This window comes from Phalacrocorax aristotelis, chromosome 1 (assembly GCF_949628215.1).
Source record: "Phalacrocorax aristotelis chromosome 1, bGulAri2.1, whole genome shotgun sequence".
Lineage (NCBI taxonomy): Eukaryota > Metazoa > Chordata > Aves > Suliformes > Phalacrocoracidae > Phalacrocorax > Phalacrocorax aristotelis.
In genome coordinates this window covers 69112810-69130655 of record NC_134276.1, presented here as the reverse complement: position 1 = coordinate 69130655, position 17846 = coordinate 69112810, and the positions used below count along the sequence as shown (strand labels likewise).

The 17846-nt window shown below is 44.7% G+C and overlaps 1 protein-coding gene across 3 annotated transcripts in view; it reads right to left on the bottom strand.

Moving 5' to 3' along the window:
• Window positions 1-12405, bottom strand: part of ST6GAL2 (ST6 beta-galactoside alpha-2,6-sialyltransferase 2) — a 54266-nt gene extending 41861 nt beyond the window's left edge. The window contains exons 1-2 of one of the 3 annotated variants that reach the window (XM_075092195.1): window positions 12122-12231; window positions 11299-11364 (exon numbers count right to left, since the gene is read on the bottom strand). In XM_075092195.1, coding sequence (XP_074948296.1) covers window positions 11299-11331 — 33 coding nt within the window. In that variant the 5' untranslated portion in view covers window positions 11332-11364; window positions 12122-12231. Of the gene's footprint in view, window positions 1-11298; window positions 11365-12121 lie in introns of all 3 variants that reach the window. The other 2 variants (XM_075092233.1, XM_075092214.1) reach the window with 2 other exon arrangements.
• Between the last annotated feature and the right edge of the window lie 5441 nt (window positions 12406-17846).

Below are 17846 nucleotides of genomic sequence, written 5' to 3'. Positions count from 1 at the left end.
CATGGGCGTCTCTAGTTTAAAATCAATTTCACTTGGCTTGGGCATCAGAGAATCGGGGAAAAAACCCAGATTTTCATACATGACATTCGCTTTCTAAAAGCACCATCTTTCTTGGAAAATATAATTTGGTTAATATAATACATATTTTACATACTCTATGTACTCTTTCTACAGCTGCTACTTCTCCAGCATTTCAGCCAGCGAACGATGACTTCAGATTACAGTTGTGTGTTTCCTCCAGCATCGCCATGTCACTATAACCACCTCTTGATTTCCAAAACCTCAGAAGTAGCATCCCTATTCTGAACCACCTCCAAGACCTATGAACCAGTCACCATTACTGCAAGTCTTGATCCAAACTGTCTTTTTCTTGATGACACTTTTATTCAGCATTCCTGTTTCCAAGTCACTTGACATTTTCCCAAGTACTGCTCATACACAGGACTTGCCATCTTCTTTTGTAACCTCACTTCAGATGGATGGAAAATGAGGGGAATCTTTTGCCTAAAAAGGTATTGTGTTTCAAAGAACAAAAACATAACTGTTTTGTTTAGCAAATCTGAATGAAAAAAAATCAATTTGAGTTTATATTCCAAAACCACAGTGGAACTGATGTAGTATCAAATATTACTTTCTGAGAAACTTGGACAGTGGGGTAATGAGCAGCTCTCTCGTGGCTCTGCTGTTACTGACCACACTTCTGCTTTATAGCTATTCCAAACAACTGGTGGGGGGGAATCACATATAACGAGGCTGACTTTAATCCTGGGCGCATTCAGCACGTATAATAGTTTTGAGTCACAAAACTCCAGTAGTGTCCATCTAACAGCTTTATTGTCTTCACACAGCTGTATCATTGTCTGGCTGTTAGCATTCCTGCCTCATTTACTTAAAATGTTAAAAGTCAGTAAATGAGGAAACAATATAAAGGATGTAAGGGGGGGTGGTATTTTAATTATTTTGAAGTGTCATACTTTTTAACTATTCTTTAGAAAATAATTGAGCAAATTCAGCAACAAGGTTAAAGTAGCACTATCAAAACGCAAACTACTGTAGAAAGAGGCCTTGAGCTTCTTTCTTGAGCTGGATCAGATGTCTATCTTAGCCATGCTGAATTTCTCAGCAGTCAAGGCTATGAATTACTGTTGGCTGCTTGACTGATTAGACATGGTGCTGGTATGCCCGAGACCTTCCAAACACAGCAGGGGTTATTGCAGCAGTAGACAATACTATAACATTGCAGTATTACAGGCTATGCACTTTTCTATGCCTTCTCTCAGCCTGCGCAACGGGTTTATGAGACTCCTTGGAAACTTTCATCTGCAAGCACAGGATGGAGTAGCACCAGTAGTAACTAAAACCTTTGCAGCTCTGCAGTCTGAAGAACAGAGACACACTTTCTAGAAATGCCAAGAAGATAAAAATTCATTGAGGTGATCTCCTCCGCCGGGGCCCCGCTTACTGAAGAAATAATTCAGGAGTCTCTATGCAGAGCACTACAGTGCCGTGCAGCGATGCTTGAGCTAGCTCAGAATTTAAAAGATGCATCCTCATGTCTATTTCGCAATTCCTCTTTGATGGCTACGGTTTTGGTGCTATTACCACCTGAAGAATCCTCAGGGCACTTTTGACTGTAACTAGTTATTGTTTTAAAAAACCCCAAGAGCCTCTGCATAACCCAACAACAGTGAAGTTCCACATATACAGTGCGCTCTAGCTGTGCCTGCCTTTATCTCATGACAACCTTGCAAGAGCAACATATATTCCAGTGACTGCAAGGCTTAATTATTTTAATTCTGTGGTCCAGGAGTTTTCAGCGGGGTTCCTCTACTGCTTGCAGCTTTTGCAGACTGTAGCAGTATATCTGATCGCTGGTTTAAGTAGCTGTGATCACATTACACCCACCCTGCACTCTTCTCATTGGATGCCTATATAGGGGCAGATTGATTTTTAACTGGCTCTGTTGGTCTTTTTAGTGCTCCTAATAATAAAATGCCTGAGCAAATAGAAAACCTTCTGATAGATATTTTATGCAGACACCCTTTTTTTCAGGAATTAACCCACAATAACCTACTGTATCTTGACAGACAATTGTATGTTTGGTGTGGGGTGTGTTAGACAAGAAGCAGTCATGTCCCTCTGCTACAGATGCTAGCACCAGCACAGACAGCAAACAGGACAAAGACGGCGCCTTGCACAGACATGGAGCACCTCCTGGCCCCATGAACTCCAGAGCTCAGCAGGTGCTGGGTGGTCCCGCCTGAAAGAGAGTCCTACCAAACAGCAATCAACAGCACCTTGTCTCTTCCACAAGCAGCACCTCCTGACTTCTGCCGAGTCTCTACTGCTGCTTTTAAACTCAAGCCCCGGAAAGGAAAATACAGTTGAGCATCAACTTCAAACGCTCTCAGCCCTCAACTCAGGGTGAGGGCTCATTCCAGCCTGACATCTATTCCAGCCCTCCTCACTCTGTCTATAAAGTGACTCAGGCAAATTAATTCAGTGTCTTTAAACACAGAACCTTTAGAGACCTTTGCTCATTTGGCTCCATCTAACAACAGCAAGGATCTGCAATGGCATGCTTTGGTCTTCACATCATTCAGAAAACAGCACTCAGCACAGGAAAGGGCTGGAGCACAAGCAGTCTCACTCCTATACAGAATTAAGTCACAGCTAAGGTGCCCCTAACTTGAAAAATAAAAAGCACTTCCATGGCCACAAACATTTTCACTATATTTTCTAATGCCTATCTAAAATTTTGCAATTTTGACAGCTAGATGTTTCAGGCTACAGATGTTTAGACAAAACAAAGAACAGCTCAAGAGCACACGTGGAGAACACTGATCCCAATCTTAGGCTATTTCCACCTTCATGGCTTTCCACAGCAGGAGCTGCCACTAGGGAAACCCTGAATGACAAGATGGCTATCAAACAGAAACATTTTTCACCCGGGGGTGAGAGTATAACTAAACCAAAGACACCCTCTTCTACCAAGCAGAGAGGAAAAAGCTGTATTAAACAGTGAGCTCTCAAGCCAGACGCTCCAAAAAGCTCTCCAGTGATAGTAAGGTGAGAGCAGGACTCTAACTGTGACTCCTTCTCCAGCAGATATTGGGCTAATGCTCCGGCCTTACCACGTATGCTGGTACACAGCCACGCACAATTTGGCTCCAAGCTATACTGCTCTGAATTTATCCTTTTGTTTTGTTTTAAAAAAAACCAAACCTAAAATAAATAGAAAAAACACAATCAGCCTGAACAAGAAATAGCAATGAACAGTTATGGATGGAATGAATATCAACTCTGCAGAAATATTTCTAATGGAGAGATTAGCTTTCTATAACAAACTCTGGTTTTAACCTTCATAACTTCAACAAAGTAAAACCCAGTCACATGAAATTTCACAGTCATGGTCTTGTGCCAAGGAAAGCTTCTCTGGAAAGTTTGAGGTAGATCAGCCAAGACATCTTGGAGATATGAGAGTTCCAGGAAAGTGAGGTGTTCTCCATTTCTTGGACTGTGTCCTAATTTTTTTTGGCTCATCATAACTTAAAAATGGTTGGCTTCAACATTCCAAATTTGCTTGGCTACTACTGGTGCCTTTGACTAGTTGCAGGCTATTTTATTACTAAATGTGGGTTTGTGCAAATTCTGAGCACTGCAGTTGTTAACACCACATGTTGGCTTGTATAAACCCTAGGCAAGCCAGCCTGGCCCACTGCAGGCTCCTCAATCACCTCATCAGCTGCGCTCAGGAGGCAGTGCTGAAGTCCAGGACCCTTCCCTCAGGTCCAACTGGGTGTAAGAACTTGGCTGGACTTTATGGTCTCTGTGGAGGAGCTACATTTCACCACACTGAAGAGAAACGGTCCCAGGGTGCTTCCAAGCCTTGCCACTACCAAAATGCCTCTCTTGGAAAGGTAAGCACACACCAGGCACAGATGGTTTTCTCCCCAGACTTGCTGTCATCCTACTACTCCTTCAACCCATACTTAGCCTTGCACACTGATGTGCACAAAACTTTTCCTGGGGAGCATCCGCATAACTCCCAGGTACCCCCTCCTCTGTGGATTACTGATCCAATCTATTTTCGATTTCCACGGTGATTGCAAACTCCATGCTGGGTCTGGGTGCTTCTTCTGCAGCTTACTCCCTCTCTCTGCTCCACTCCCTCGGGTTCCAAGGCCTTCTTCCAGATCAGAAGCCTTGTACTCATAGATACAACATACCTCATTAGACTTCTGGGCAGGAAAACCGAGGGGGAAGATCTCATCTCTCATGAAGCAAATCTCCCCTGAGCAAACTAAAAGCTTTGATGAACTCTGGAAAGACTGTGGGTGAGGAACTCACTCCTGGTAGGGACTGCTCTGTTCACAATCTTGATTTTGATAACGGATACTATAGCAACCTCATGCAGCTCTTGACACAGCCTTCAGCATGGTCAACTACTTTAAACAATTCTCCCTAATCTTTGATATTTTCTTTAACAATGACTGTCACCTGCCGAGTTGCCAGGAAAACAAGCAGTGCACAGCTGATCAGTGGTGGAAAACATTAGGACGTTAAAAACACTTCTTGTGAAGTATGTTCCTACACATAAAATGCCTCAGTTACAAAGAGACCTACTCTTTTGGAGATGCACACATGCATGACTCCCATTCACAGGAGGTATGTGAGTGCATCCAAAGTAGAATAGACTTGAAAGTGTCTACATTTACCAAATGTTGATCCCACACAGAAGTGCCTTTTGAGAATGACACGTTCTTTGACCTACTGCATCTTACTTTTGCTCTTCAGAAACAGAAGATTTTGCCATGACCACACCACCTACATTTCAAAAACAAAAATGGTGATACAGGCACATAAAAATCCATGAAATATAAATGATCTACCTAGTAGTTAGTAAGAGCTAAATTTTTCCCACATTCCTCATCCAATTGCATAGTCATCTGACGTCTTTTATCTGTACTGGCTTCATATATCTGTTCTGTCACCTTTTGAATGCAGATAACCTACCTCAGGTTTGCTTTTCTCAGAAGAGACCACGCAAAGCTCAGCCAAGTTTTACAAAAACACAGCCCTGCGCTGGGTCGGCACAAACCTGCGGAGAGCCAAGGAAAGCTGCAGCAGGAGGACTTCTCGCGGTCTCCCACGGAGCTCCTGCCTCCACTGACTGCCCTTCAGGAAGGGGTGCTACCCTGCTCCACCTTGCCGGCCGCTGTGGGAGCTAATGAAAAGAGCATGAGGAAGATCTGCTTGCACTTTCCTCCCCCTCTCAATCCACAGCGGGCCAGTCGCAGTCTGACCCTAACTTAACACTTGGGCTGTAAACTTACTTAACACTTGCAGAAGAATTTATTTTTTTCAAACATACTAATGGCAGCATATGGCCCATCGACAGGTTTATTATTATAAGACACTTTTTCCACCAGGTTATAGTCTTTTTTATAAACATATGTTTCAGCACATAATAAAATCCCTAAGTACTGTTTCTGAAACATAATCACTATGCAGGCACAGAAACTACTTTTCAAGGTTTGTCAAGATAATGAAAGAAACAATCTTTTAAGGGACTTCAAGTTTTCTAAATATCTTTTTCTAAATGTCTTTTAAATCTAAGGGTACTGAGAGTTATGCATGTTAAGCAAAAAAAAAAAAGAAAAAAAAGTGAGTTCTCTCTGCTAATGCCACATTATTCTCTGTTTTGTCAAAGCAATCATTTTTATACTTAGTAAAACTACTCCTTCCACTACGTAGACCTTTTAACTATGCTTTAAATCAGAACATGTGTTTTATGGGTGAATGATATGCTTCTGAAAAAAAAAAGGTGGCATATTATAAAGAAAATGTCAACACCATGCAGCTACAGCCATGCAAACTCATCAGTGTAAAACCACCCTTGATATTCTGTGCCCTTCAGCTGTGCTAATATAAGGTCTGTATGTGAAGTCAAGGTAGTTAGATCATGGCCTTGCATCCATTTGCATATCCAAGTTAAATACCTAAAAACATGTCACTGCTTGGTTTTCCTATAAACGACATTTGTGTTCTTAAGAAATAATGCTTCTTGTCTACCAGCTGTAATGCAATTCCTACACTAGCACCACAATCTTCAGAAAAAAAAATAAAAATCACATAGTGTACACTGCTTTCTTCAAATAATTCCTGTGCTCCTCTTCCTCTTAATGCTTCTTCTATAACGCCTCATGATATATTTAGCCCAAGCGGGCTTTGTTTTAAAACCAGCATCTTCAATACATCAAAATATGACCCAACTCACATATGTTTCCTAAGAGCTTTGTTTCCTGCCACCCCAGTTTATTGTCTCCTGTTGAAAGGAGCCTGCAGCTGTAATACAAACTAGGAAACACAGGGGTCCAGGTCCAAAGGCTTCTTAGAAGTGGTGCAAGACCCCTCCCTGGTTTTATGGGTCTAGGTATCAGGTCTGTACTCCACTGAAGATACTAGAGGCCTTCCAGACTGTACGATACAATATGTTAAATACCCCTTTAACCACTAGAAAAAAAATTTTGCTACCACTTTGAACATTTCCTTGTTATTTAGGGTATTTTGGGGGAGAAAGAGCACTTCTGGGTTCATACCCCCCACCCTTACAATGACACTGGAAAAAATAATCAGCCACCAGCAGATTTGAAGCTTAAAGAAAAGCAATCCCTAATTTTATCATAGGCATACTGCTATAATTGGCATGCGTGAGCTTGCATTCAAAGAAAACTAATTTGTTAAAATTCATCACCGACTTCTCAGCCAATTTGTCAGTAACTACTACAAAGTCTGGACGTGATTAGCTTCACTGGGAGATACAGTGTGCCCTCTATAATGCTTCCACAGGATGAAATCCTAAACCCAGTGAAGCCTTTAAACATTTTGCAAGCAACTTCAGGTGCAGCCAGGACCTCATGGATGCTGCTGTGTGCTCTGCTTTTTTCTGCTTTTACAGATTAAGCCTTTCTAGGAGAGACAGGCCAACAGCTCCAACAATAAAACGTGCTCTTTCTCCACCAGCAGACAGAGCACGATTAGCAATCATGGGTCCCTACGCTGTGTTTGGAAACATTTAACTGGCGGGATCGGTTTTAGGCTAAGATGAGGCATGATGTGCTTGTTAGCCAGTCTAACGAGTCTTTCTACAAGGGGGCTGGCTCTGCTCATCTAATTGCAGTAGCTGCTCCTATGATGTGGAAACCTGTCTATTAGAAACCACATTTCACAGGTGACTAAACAGGCATCAGATGGTAACAGCTTTCATTTGTTACTGCCCTCCATTCACCGCCCCAGCGTAAGGGTGAATAGCCCGATATCCCATTGCCAGTCCAGAGCCAAAAACCTCCTGCTCTGCATGTTGAATTATAAAATACCTACAATATTTTTCAGATTTGCAATGCACTGTGTTGAAACAGCACTTTAAACAAGCATCTTCTTACCTAGTAATCAGCCTCATAAAAGAATGTCGGATTCTGCACTACTTGATTATGCAAAGACATAGGGCATTTTGGACCACGATTGTGGAGCACATCACTAGCTTTTTACACACATAAGGTTTGTACTTTGGTCCCTGTCTCTTAGGCAGAACATCATGGGCAGAAGAGACCTGGTATTTCATAGAGAGGATCAGAGCCTTTGCTGAAGGACAGATAGGACAGTTGCCAGACCAAAATCAGTCCTTGCAGTGACAGACTGAAAGGCAACTCCACCACCAAAATTAAATACAGAACTTAGCATAGCAGAGCGCCTTTAAACTAAGGATCCTCCTGTAAAGATTCCTCATCAAATTTTATACCCTCCCAGACCTTTGGCTCTGTCAACAACATCATGATTTTACAAAGTTGCAGAACAAATCACCCCACCTCACGAAGTCCTCTAGGTGTGGTGGGCCACCTGTCTTCCACCCCAACAGATACGTATCACAAGGGAAGAAGAAACTTTCCATAGCGAACAGCCATTTGGTTCACCTGATTTTATGTTCAGTCCCCAGAGAGCACTCACAGTCCCTTCACAACGCTAGCTATAAAGCGCCCTAATCTCAGACAGTATCTATACAATTTAATACAATAAACAGTGGACTGTACGAAACCTGCGGTGAATCCTACTCCGATGACAATCGCAGAGCTATGTAATGAATAACATTTACTTTTCATTTACATTTAGATTTCTGAAGTGTGACCTTCCAGAAAGCACAATGCAATAACACACACAACCAGCTGTAAGGTCGCATCTCCAGTGAAATGGAACAGCAATCCAGTCCACCACATCCCAGAGCCCAGCTCTGCCCCACCTCCCCAGCTCCCACCAAGCCTCTGGCCAAAGAGTTGGCCTCTCCAACGTGACTGGTGTTGAAGCGGGCTTTGAAGACCTATAGGCAAACAGGCTCTGTCAGAGCATCTGTCAAGAGCGAGTTCCCAAGGTCAAGGACCCTCCTCAAGAACACTGGCAACCACTCCCTGACATTCAACTCTTCAAGCGTTTATCCTCCTGGAAGTAGCCAATCTTTGAAAAAAAGGTATCCAACAGACATAACGATGTTGGCATGCTTTGCCCGCAAAGTCAACTATTGAAGCACTGAAGACCAAATAAAAATAAATCTGAACTTACTTTCAAAATTACTTTTCTCAGAGCGTTACTGATGAAGGAAATCAGTTTTCTATGGTTGCACCATAGAAAAGACGGGATCCAAAACACAAAATGGCCTGTAACAAATATCAGGGCTTTGTACATTATTCTCAGGTATAATATGGTAGTTGTAGTCAGCTTTTCATAGGATCTTGTACCCTAAGTATGACACCGTGAGTTCTAATAAATTCCGTTTATTATGGAATTAATATCCAAGATTAAGCACATGAAGCAGGGGTTGCCATATCTGAATCCTTTACTGTAAACTCTTTGTGGCGCAGATTTCATCCCATGCCGCTACTTTTACATTCTTAAAATAATTTTCATGACACACAATGTCACTGGAAGAAATACTCTTAACTTCAGTAACCATTTAAAAACTTTCAGAAAAAAAAAAACCAGGAATTGCAACTCTCCCATTTGTGTCATGGTTTGGAGGACACCTAAATATGAACAATAGAGTTTTAAGGAAGACCAAAACATTACCATATGATAGCACTAAGAACAATTGCTCTAAATTACTACCAGCAAAATCAGAGCAACTACTTTTAGTTACGCAAATTGGAAATGTAGTGGCACTACTGCAAACGAGAGCCTAAAAAGTGCAAAGTTCAGGAAAAAGCCACGCATGCAGCTGCTCCAAAAATAACTATGGTCAGATAAAAGTCTGAAAGCAATTATTCAGGCTGAATATTGTACACAGACCACTGCACTAAGCTTCTATAATTAAACAAGACAAAAGTTCAGATGGTGCCTAATAAACCATTTACTACATTAATTATATTCAAGTGTGGCAGTCTAATGCTTGGTAATAACTAACAACAAGGGAAATAATTTAAAGAAAAGTATCTGATGATGTAAATTTCTTTCTGTTTCATTCACCAGTACCAACGTTACTAGCCAGCCTTTCTAACACACTTCAAACACATGAAAGGGATACTGCTTAGTGTCAGGAAGAGCTATTTAAGGGTTGTAAACCTTTACTCCGAGGAAGCCGGCAGTCTTACTCGACAAAAATTATTTCTGCACTATGAAAGCCGCAGCAAAGCCAGATTTTCCATTCCTTGAATCAAGTCCCTACGTCTTTGTTCCAAAGTTACGGTGTCACAGGGGCATCCAGTTCTTTTTGTAGCAGCAACAGCATCTCAACAGACCTCCACAGGTCAACAGATCTCCTGCTGATCTCTGGATTTGCCTTCACACTGATCACACAGCATTTGTATACATCTGCAATTTTAATAGTATTTGCAGCAGTTTCTTATCAAGATAATTAATATTAGAGAGGTAGTTAATATATTTTGGCTTCTTTTAATGCCATTAGTAGCTAAATACATGGAAAATGAGCCAACACCATATGCCCAAGTACTCCTCTGTAGACCACCAGCCAATTGCTTAGGAAATACAGAGAAGTTCCCAAAACACAATCTGAACATTTCCGCAGAAAGATCTGCCTACAATTTCTGATGGACCAGCAGTATTCCAACAATGTATGTAAATTCCAGCATGCTCCACTAGTATATGCAGTAACTAACATACACAGCATCAATTCACAATGCAATCATTAGGATGCTACCAAAAGGATGCTGATTTACCTCATCTCAGTAATCTGAAATAGAAAACAAAATTCTGTAGGATTGCAATTATTTTCCATTTTGCTTTCTCAATTTTAAATCAGGAAACGGCATCTCCAGATTTTTTTTTATGCACAACTATGTTTCATCTAAGAGGGCATATAACAATCATCTTGCAGATTTCAAAGAAGGACAGAGATAAGGTGAACATACAACTTTATCCATAACATCCTTCCACTGAGACGGTTACGTATGCAATCCTAACACCTCTTTAAACTCCTTTTAGAAAGTTTTTATAACACTTTCTCTATTGTTTGGCCTTTCTCTTCCTTTCCTCAGTAGAAAACACATCGCAAAATAGATGTAGAGGTCTGCGACTTTGCAACAAACCTCTAACATTTCGTATGCATCCTCCAACTCTGAATGTGCAGTGTGGACAATGCTGGGAAATCCCGTCCTCTGCCCAGACAAACTGTAGAAGAGTTCTCTGACTACCACATCAGGAGTTGTGGAGGTCCTAAACTCCATCACCAAAGACTTCTGCCTACAAATAGTTCAAAGTCTTCACTTACAAGATCTCAAATCCAGCACTTCCACAGCAAATGGCAAGGGGAGCCCTGCCTGCTCCAGCAGAGGTGTCTGCCAAGACGCCCCTTTGTTGTCAGCTGCAGAATCAGTTCCGAATATGCTTGGGTTTGAATGCACAGGCAGGAGCTCACCTCCAGACCCCTTATCAGAGCTTCTCATTCAGCAACAAATAGCACATCTTTTCCCAGTAGAGCAGCTTTTGGTCTTAACAAGACACGCACAAAACCAGTAGGTAACCACTGCAAGATTTCCAGCCAAACTGTATTTTAAGCGGAAAACACATATGAAGGAAAAATACCTCTAAACTAAACTTCAAATTTAAAATAATAATAAAACACCCTGTTAAAAAAAAAAACCAAACCCGCAAGAGCTTCATTTTTAAAATGGAAAAAATGTAGCAATTCTTTCCCCATATCCAAAAGTCCCACAGTATCAAACTCAGCTGGATTATTTTAGCATGAGTTTTCCAAACAAAAAAGATATATACATATATATGTATTAAAATTACCTGGATGCAGACACCACGCCTGGAAAGTTTCATTGCAAAGGGTTAAAGTTCAGAAAGTTTGCACGACTGAAAAAGGAAAATCAGATTGAAAAACGAGCAAAAACCTTAACCTTGAGGTTTGCTACTGCCTCCTGCCTATCACTTAACATTTCTCTCCACATGAAGAAATGAGATGACTAAATCTTACTCCAACAGTTATCAACTCAATTACTTGAAAGAGTAACCTCATCAGAATTTTTTCTAGTACCAGCTGAAACGCATTACCGTGACAGAATAAACTGAGTATTAGAGATGATAACGTTCCTGATAAAATACATAAGCAGACCACAAAAGTGATCTACGCTGCTTATTAGAGGTAAATTTGCAGAGACCTTTTTTTTTTTTAACCCTTTGAGAATATCGATTTCTATACGCTAATACGGCTGCCTAACTATTTATAAGCGCAATCTGCAAAAGCAAATACAGAACTAATAGAACAGCCTTGAAAAGCAACCCCCAAAAAAGGTCTCATTTAAATTCCTGGAAAGCACTGCTTCTCTAAACATATCTATTGAAGCTCTCTTTGAGCAGGCGAACCCTACTGAAAACACTCCCTGCACACTCCCCGCCTGAAAACGGTGAAGCCAAAAAGCCACTAAGCTATGCCACCGGGAATCCATATGGCTTCACGTATAGGATTTTCCTTCCAGCAAACGCTGCACAGTAGAAGCCCTCCCCCTCACCACCCCCACCCACCAAAAAAAAAAAAACAACCACCAAACCCGAAACCCCCAAAACAACCCAGAAAAAGCAGCGCTTCCCGCCCGGGGGTGCCCCCACCTACCGCCGGGGCGCTCAGGGCTCCCTGGGGTGCCTGCCCCCCGCGGTGCAGCAGCCGGGGCGGCGCGGGCGCTCCGCCTCGCCGCTTCCCAGGAGTTGCCTCTCCCCCCGCATGGTGGTGGCCGCCGCACGCACAAAGCGCAGGGCGCGGGCAGCCGCCGGGGGCGGGCGGCACCCCGGCTCCCGCCGGAGATGGCAGCGGCACCGGCGCCGGGAGCTGACACGGGCAGCGGGCGGCTCGGCACCGCCCCCCCACCCCCACCGGGAGCCGCCACCGCCCCCCCGCGGCAGCCACCGCCCGCCGGGGCCGGCCCCGCCGCTGCCCGCACACCGCCCCCCGCCCCGGGATGGGGATGGGGATGGGGATGGGGATGGCGGTGGGGGCGCCCCCGCCCCCCGGTACCTCGCGGGCGGAGCCGGGCGCTACGGCGGCGGGGCGGGAGGTTGGGCCGGCTGCCGGGCGGGGTTGGGGTTGCGGTAGGGGGGGGGGCGGCTGCTGGGGGCCGGGGCTGCCCCGGGGCCGTCCCGCCTCATTGTTCGGGAAGGGCAGCGGGGAACGGGGCGGCCCCGGCGGGGAAGGGGGGGGAAGGTGCGGCGGGAGGGGGGCCGTCCCGGCGGCGGGGGCAGCACCTCACCTCCCCGGCGTGGGGGGGGAAGGGGAGGGAGGGCCGGGGTGCAGCGAGGCAGCTTTTCCCCGCGCTGGCCGGGGGATGCACGGGGATCTGGGGGGGCTGCGCCTTCCCCCGCCTTGGCGTACCGGGGGGTGGCCGGGCTGCCCCCCTCGGGAGTGCCTGCTGGGGAAGTTCGAAGCGTGAGGGAAAGGTGGGAGGTGAGCGAGGGGGTGCCGGGCCGGCAGCCGCCTCCCCTCGCCCGCCCCGGCCTGCCGAGCACGGGAAGCGCCTCCGGGCTCCGGTAGTGCGGAGGCGGCCGAGCTCCGGCAGCGGGACCCCGGCGGGACCGGGCGGGCTCCGGAGGTCGCCCTCTGGCCGGTCCGGAAAGTTGAAGGCATGGTGCTTTAGTCAGCCCTCCCCCGTGACGGGCGGGTGGTGGCACTCCTGCACCCGCGCGGCGTGGAAGCGCCCCAGCCAGCCTTCAGTGCGTTCGTTAAGGAAGTAGTATTAAGCTTAAAGGTCTCCTGAGAAGGAACGCGTTAACTCGCCCATAAAGCGGGTACAAAAACAATGCGATGCGGGGCTGTCGGAAAGGCGACCACAAAGGAAAGGCGAGATCAAAGAGACGCTGAAGGGGCTGCGGGACGCGCTCCCTCGCGCCGCCGGCCCCTCGCGCCGCCGGCCGCCCCTGGGCACCGCCGGCGCGCACCCGGCGCGCGGGGGAAGAGCAGTGTTTGCAGGGCAATCGTCGCTATCCTTCCTCCGCTTGCTGAAGAGCTACAAGTATCTGAAAGCATGTTTTACTGTCTTTGTTCAGACTGAGTAGCGGTTTACTTTGCAAATAGTCTAAGCAAGCCTTCGCTTACAAATAATCGGTACAGTGATAGATAACCAGTGCTGTGCCGAATCTATGCTCTAAGCTAAGCGCCTGTGTAAACCCAGCCGAGGCCGTAGCTTCTTTGTTGCCCCTGTTCGTGAGGTGTAAGATGATCGGAACAACGTGCCTGCAAAAGGCGTGTCTTCAAAGCTGTGAAACAAGCGTCGAAATCAGAACAATTAGTACTAAAGTAAAATAAGAGATGCGTTTTTCTAAATGAAGACGTAACATATTGGAAATAGAGGCAAAATCACGAGGATGTGAAAGACCATATGCAACCAAGAACGGGTTAACAGTTTAAAAAAATGCGATAGTTGAAATAACACACCATGCCAAAAGCAAATAATGATTGTAAATCGCAGAGAAGTTTATCCACCTACTTATTCCATTTAACTGAGAAGTTCCGTGAATTTCTAAGCAATTAATGAATAAAAATAACATTTTTTCCCCCTCAGCTTAGGCCATTTTGAAAACAGCTTTCAGATCTAGAGCTAATTTCTTCAAAAATGTATAAAACCCTCATTTATCAATGTGATAAGATGTGATGCAAATGGGTCTTCTTGCATACGTGTGGTAAAGGCAACAAAAACGCTGTTGAAAGGGACCGTGATGTAGATGTATCCACAGACTGGTTCTTTGGGCGCACCACTGCTTGAGGGATAGTCCTGTGTAGCATTCATTCAAAAATTTAAATTTGTAAATATAATTGGTAATTAAGGGATGGATATTTTCCCAGTAATTTTTTTTGCCCAGGCTTGCTGCATCCTGCATCTGTCTATAAAATGATGTGCTGGCTCATACCATAAACCATAAGCATGTGTTTTAAGAAACAAAGTGAAAGGTAGATACTGCTTACTCAATTTTTAAATTTATTTAATTAATATTAAAGTAGGAATCTAAATCTGTAGACCTCTACAGACTTCTCCATCTGTTAATATTTTAAAATATGCTGTTCTTTAGTAGGCTCACTTTTAATATACTGGTGAAATACAATTTCAGTCTGGAATAGAACGTAAATGAATAGCATAAATTAAGTGACTATTACAGGGAAGCTGGTAGCACTAAGATACCCTACATGGGAGTCTGAGATAGTTTAAACACAGTATCAGGAGAGCCTGTCATCCAAAGCCTCCCCTTTGGATGACAAAGTTGGCTTTTTGGGTGACAAAGCAAAAGGCTTCCAGAACGGGGAGTCGGACCGGTGACAGATAACACTGAGCACAATTCTTATTGACTGCAGTGGGAATCGTCCCTACGTATCTAAACGTAAAATTTGTCCACAGAAGGCGGGCGGAGTCGGTCTGCAATCCAGTAACGTTTGCCTCTGCCTTTGACACTCTGCTCTGAAGCCTTCAACCTCCAGTTTGAACACTTCAAAATGGAAGAGCTCCCTCCTGAATTTCGGACCATTGGCCTGATTCTGACTTCAGTTTCAGCGGTGTAATAAAGAACAGCTTCCCTGGAAACCAGGAAAGTGAAGTGGGCTAAGGTCTGGGAGGTCAGCGCCAGGCCCCCGTGACGTCGGAGCAGCCTGGGGGAAGGGTTTGAGATCAGAGGACAAAGCGGTTGCTGGCAAGTGCAGAATGGTAAAGAATTTACTTTCATGTGGTCACAGCTTGAAGAATTTGCCTTTTATATAAATTGATAACAATAGGGTAAAGTTACACACAGTTGCTGTTGCTTTGTTATTGAGTTTGACTGCTGGTGTAGGTGCATCAATCACTTTGTTTTGTTGCAGTGTTAGAGCAGTGCATATAAATAAAGGGGATAAATAACCTAATTTACTATAAGCAAGAGTTTCAGTATATTAAAAACTGTGACACAGAGAAAGCTGTCGCCTCTCCTGGAAAAAGTTTTATAACAGATCTTTGTAGTCATCATTTAAACTGGCAGGGTACAGTACACAAAGATCCTTAAAGCCCTGGCACAAATTCATTCAACCTTTTCAAAATATATCCTTGGCTAATATGTCTCCACTGATGTAAAAGGGAATTTTTCCATTGGCTATTCCAAAGCTGAGTTTCACCCAAGTAATTGACATTTTATTTCAGAACAATTCTGGTTTTGAACAAAAGTGGTGCTCTTAAGGTTGCGTCAGTGAGTAAGCCCTGGGTACCTGCAGGTTGTGCGTCTCACACTTCTCACGATTCCCCAAGGTGGTTTTCTGCCACTACTCCTGGAGGGGACATGTTAGGCGGGTTCCTGCTCTCCCTCTGCAACCCCTCAGACAGCTTGGCAAGGGCATGTCGTTCCTGTTTGTGGCAGGGAAGGAAGCAGCGGGCTGCAGCCTGTTCCCCTCAGCACCTCGGGAGGTGGTGAATCTCCGAGCTCATCAACAGCACTGCCTCCATGTAGGGCTCTTCTGACCAGGCGTTCCTGTCCTGCTGTGCCCAGGGGGACTTGCGGTCTTCACATGCCATGTTCCTTGTTAGTGCTGACCTGCCCTTTGTTTCTAATCATCAAGCAGGTTTTTAATAAGCTGGAGATACTGTTGTTGGCTTCTGCACACCTCTGATGGATTTCAGTGTTGTGGCTGTTCAGATGCAGACGTGGATTTAGGATCGGAGCCTACAGAGCTCAATTAACAACCCTCCCTTAGGAGAGAGTGTGGCCTGGTTTCTTTTTCTCATATCATCTCGTGGCATGTGATTGGTAGAATTGCCTCCTCTCCAAAGCAAGCTGTTTCTTTGCCCTTCACAAACGTCCTGATGAGATCCGCCCTCAGCGGTGATGTGGTTTAGTTTCAGACGCGTACATACCTTTGGCTGGGCTCACAGGGCTTGTCGGATCCTGGCTGACGGGTACTGGTTTGTGTACAAGGTGTATCTAAGAACTCTTTTCTTTGCACAGACCAGATGGGGTCAAAAAAGAAGGGGAGGGTGTCTGCCAGCATGGCATAGATCATGTCCGAAAGAAATGTGCATCCTGTTGCATGTGTGTCTAATGAGCCAGCCCAGTTGCAGGCCAGTGTGCGTTGCATCTTGGCAAGGTGCAGTAGGAGACGCAGCGAGTGTGAATTCAGAGCCTGCCGCCAAGTATGAGGTGTACCATCTCCGAAGCAGCCCTGGGACTCAAAGATATGAGGGACACAATTTCTTCCTAGTATTCTCTGGTCTTGAGGGAAAGTGCTAACTTACTGCTGACCTGACCTGTATTAATGAGTAATTCTTATCCTTCAGTGCTGGCTCAGATGTGCAAGCCAGTAAGCAGAGTCCCAGCCTATTCTTTGCTTTCCTCTCCCTCATATTTGCCTCAGGAAGGAAGCACAGATTTCCATGTCCACCACACAGGCTTTCAACCAGCCTGGGGTCACCTGTCCGTTTACTGCCTTGTACATGCAAGTCATCTCTGTGACTTCTCCTCGTCAAGGAGCCATGTTCAGAAGGAACAGTGAAGAGATGAAATGAAAATACAAAGGTGCCTGATCTATCTTTAGCCTGTATTTTTCTGCCAATTGTCATGTTACTGCAGAAGTTATCCCCAAGCTTCAAAAAAGGTGAGCTTCAGCTGCATCTGTAAAACAAGTAGGTAACAGGGTAGGGACTTCAACATGAGCCGGGCAGGGAGCTCCCTTCTGTCCCCTCTGGTGCTCCATCCCACCGACCTCAGTTGACATCCTCCAGCCAGTGTTTCTGTAGTGCTGCACAAACATTGCAGGCAAAGTCACACAGTTAAAATCACAAACACTGTAAATCTCTGTCCTTCACATCAACGAGATTGCAAAGCCTTCACAAGCAGGAGACTGTAGCATCCTAAGGACATGGGCAGTAAAACATTCCTAAAGGCTGGTTGCTTTGATGAACTTGAGCAATGACCTCATCCACTTTTCTGCTGAAGCTCTGGAAGTTTCTGTTCATTTCCCCCTCCTGTTATTTATTACCATTAGTAGCACTCACTGGGTGCTATGTGCCTTGACTCCTTGTCAACCTCCTTTCAATGGAAGTTGAGGATGCTAAAGTAATTTGCAGCCTCTAGGCAATTTTTATTAAAAATCAGTCAGTGAAAGAAACTTCACTGGAACTCAAAACCTAGATATTCTCTATATGCAAATGGAACGTCTAGAGATAGATTAGTTTTGGAGCAAATTTTATACACAAAATTACTTAGAATTAATCTCTGCCTGCACTCCGCATGGCTGTGATTTATGGAGGCATTATTGATGAGCCGCAGTGGGCTGGCCCTTTGGTTGAAAAGGTTAACTGAAATGAACATGTTTTTATGTAGCAGGTTTTCGAAGAAAA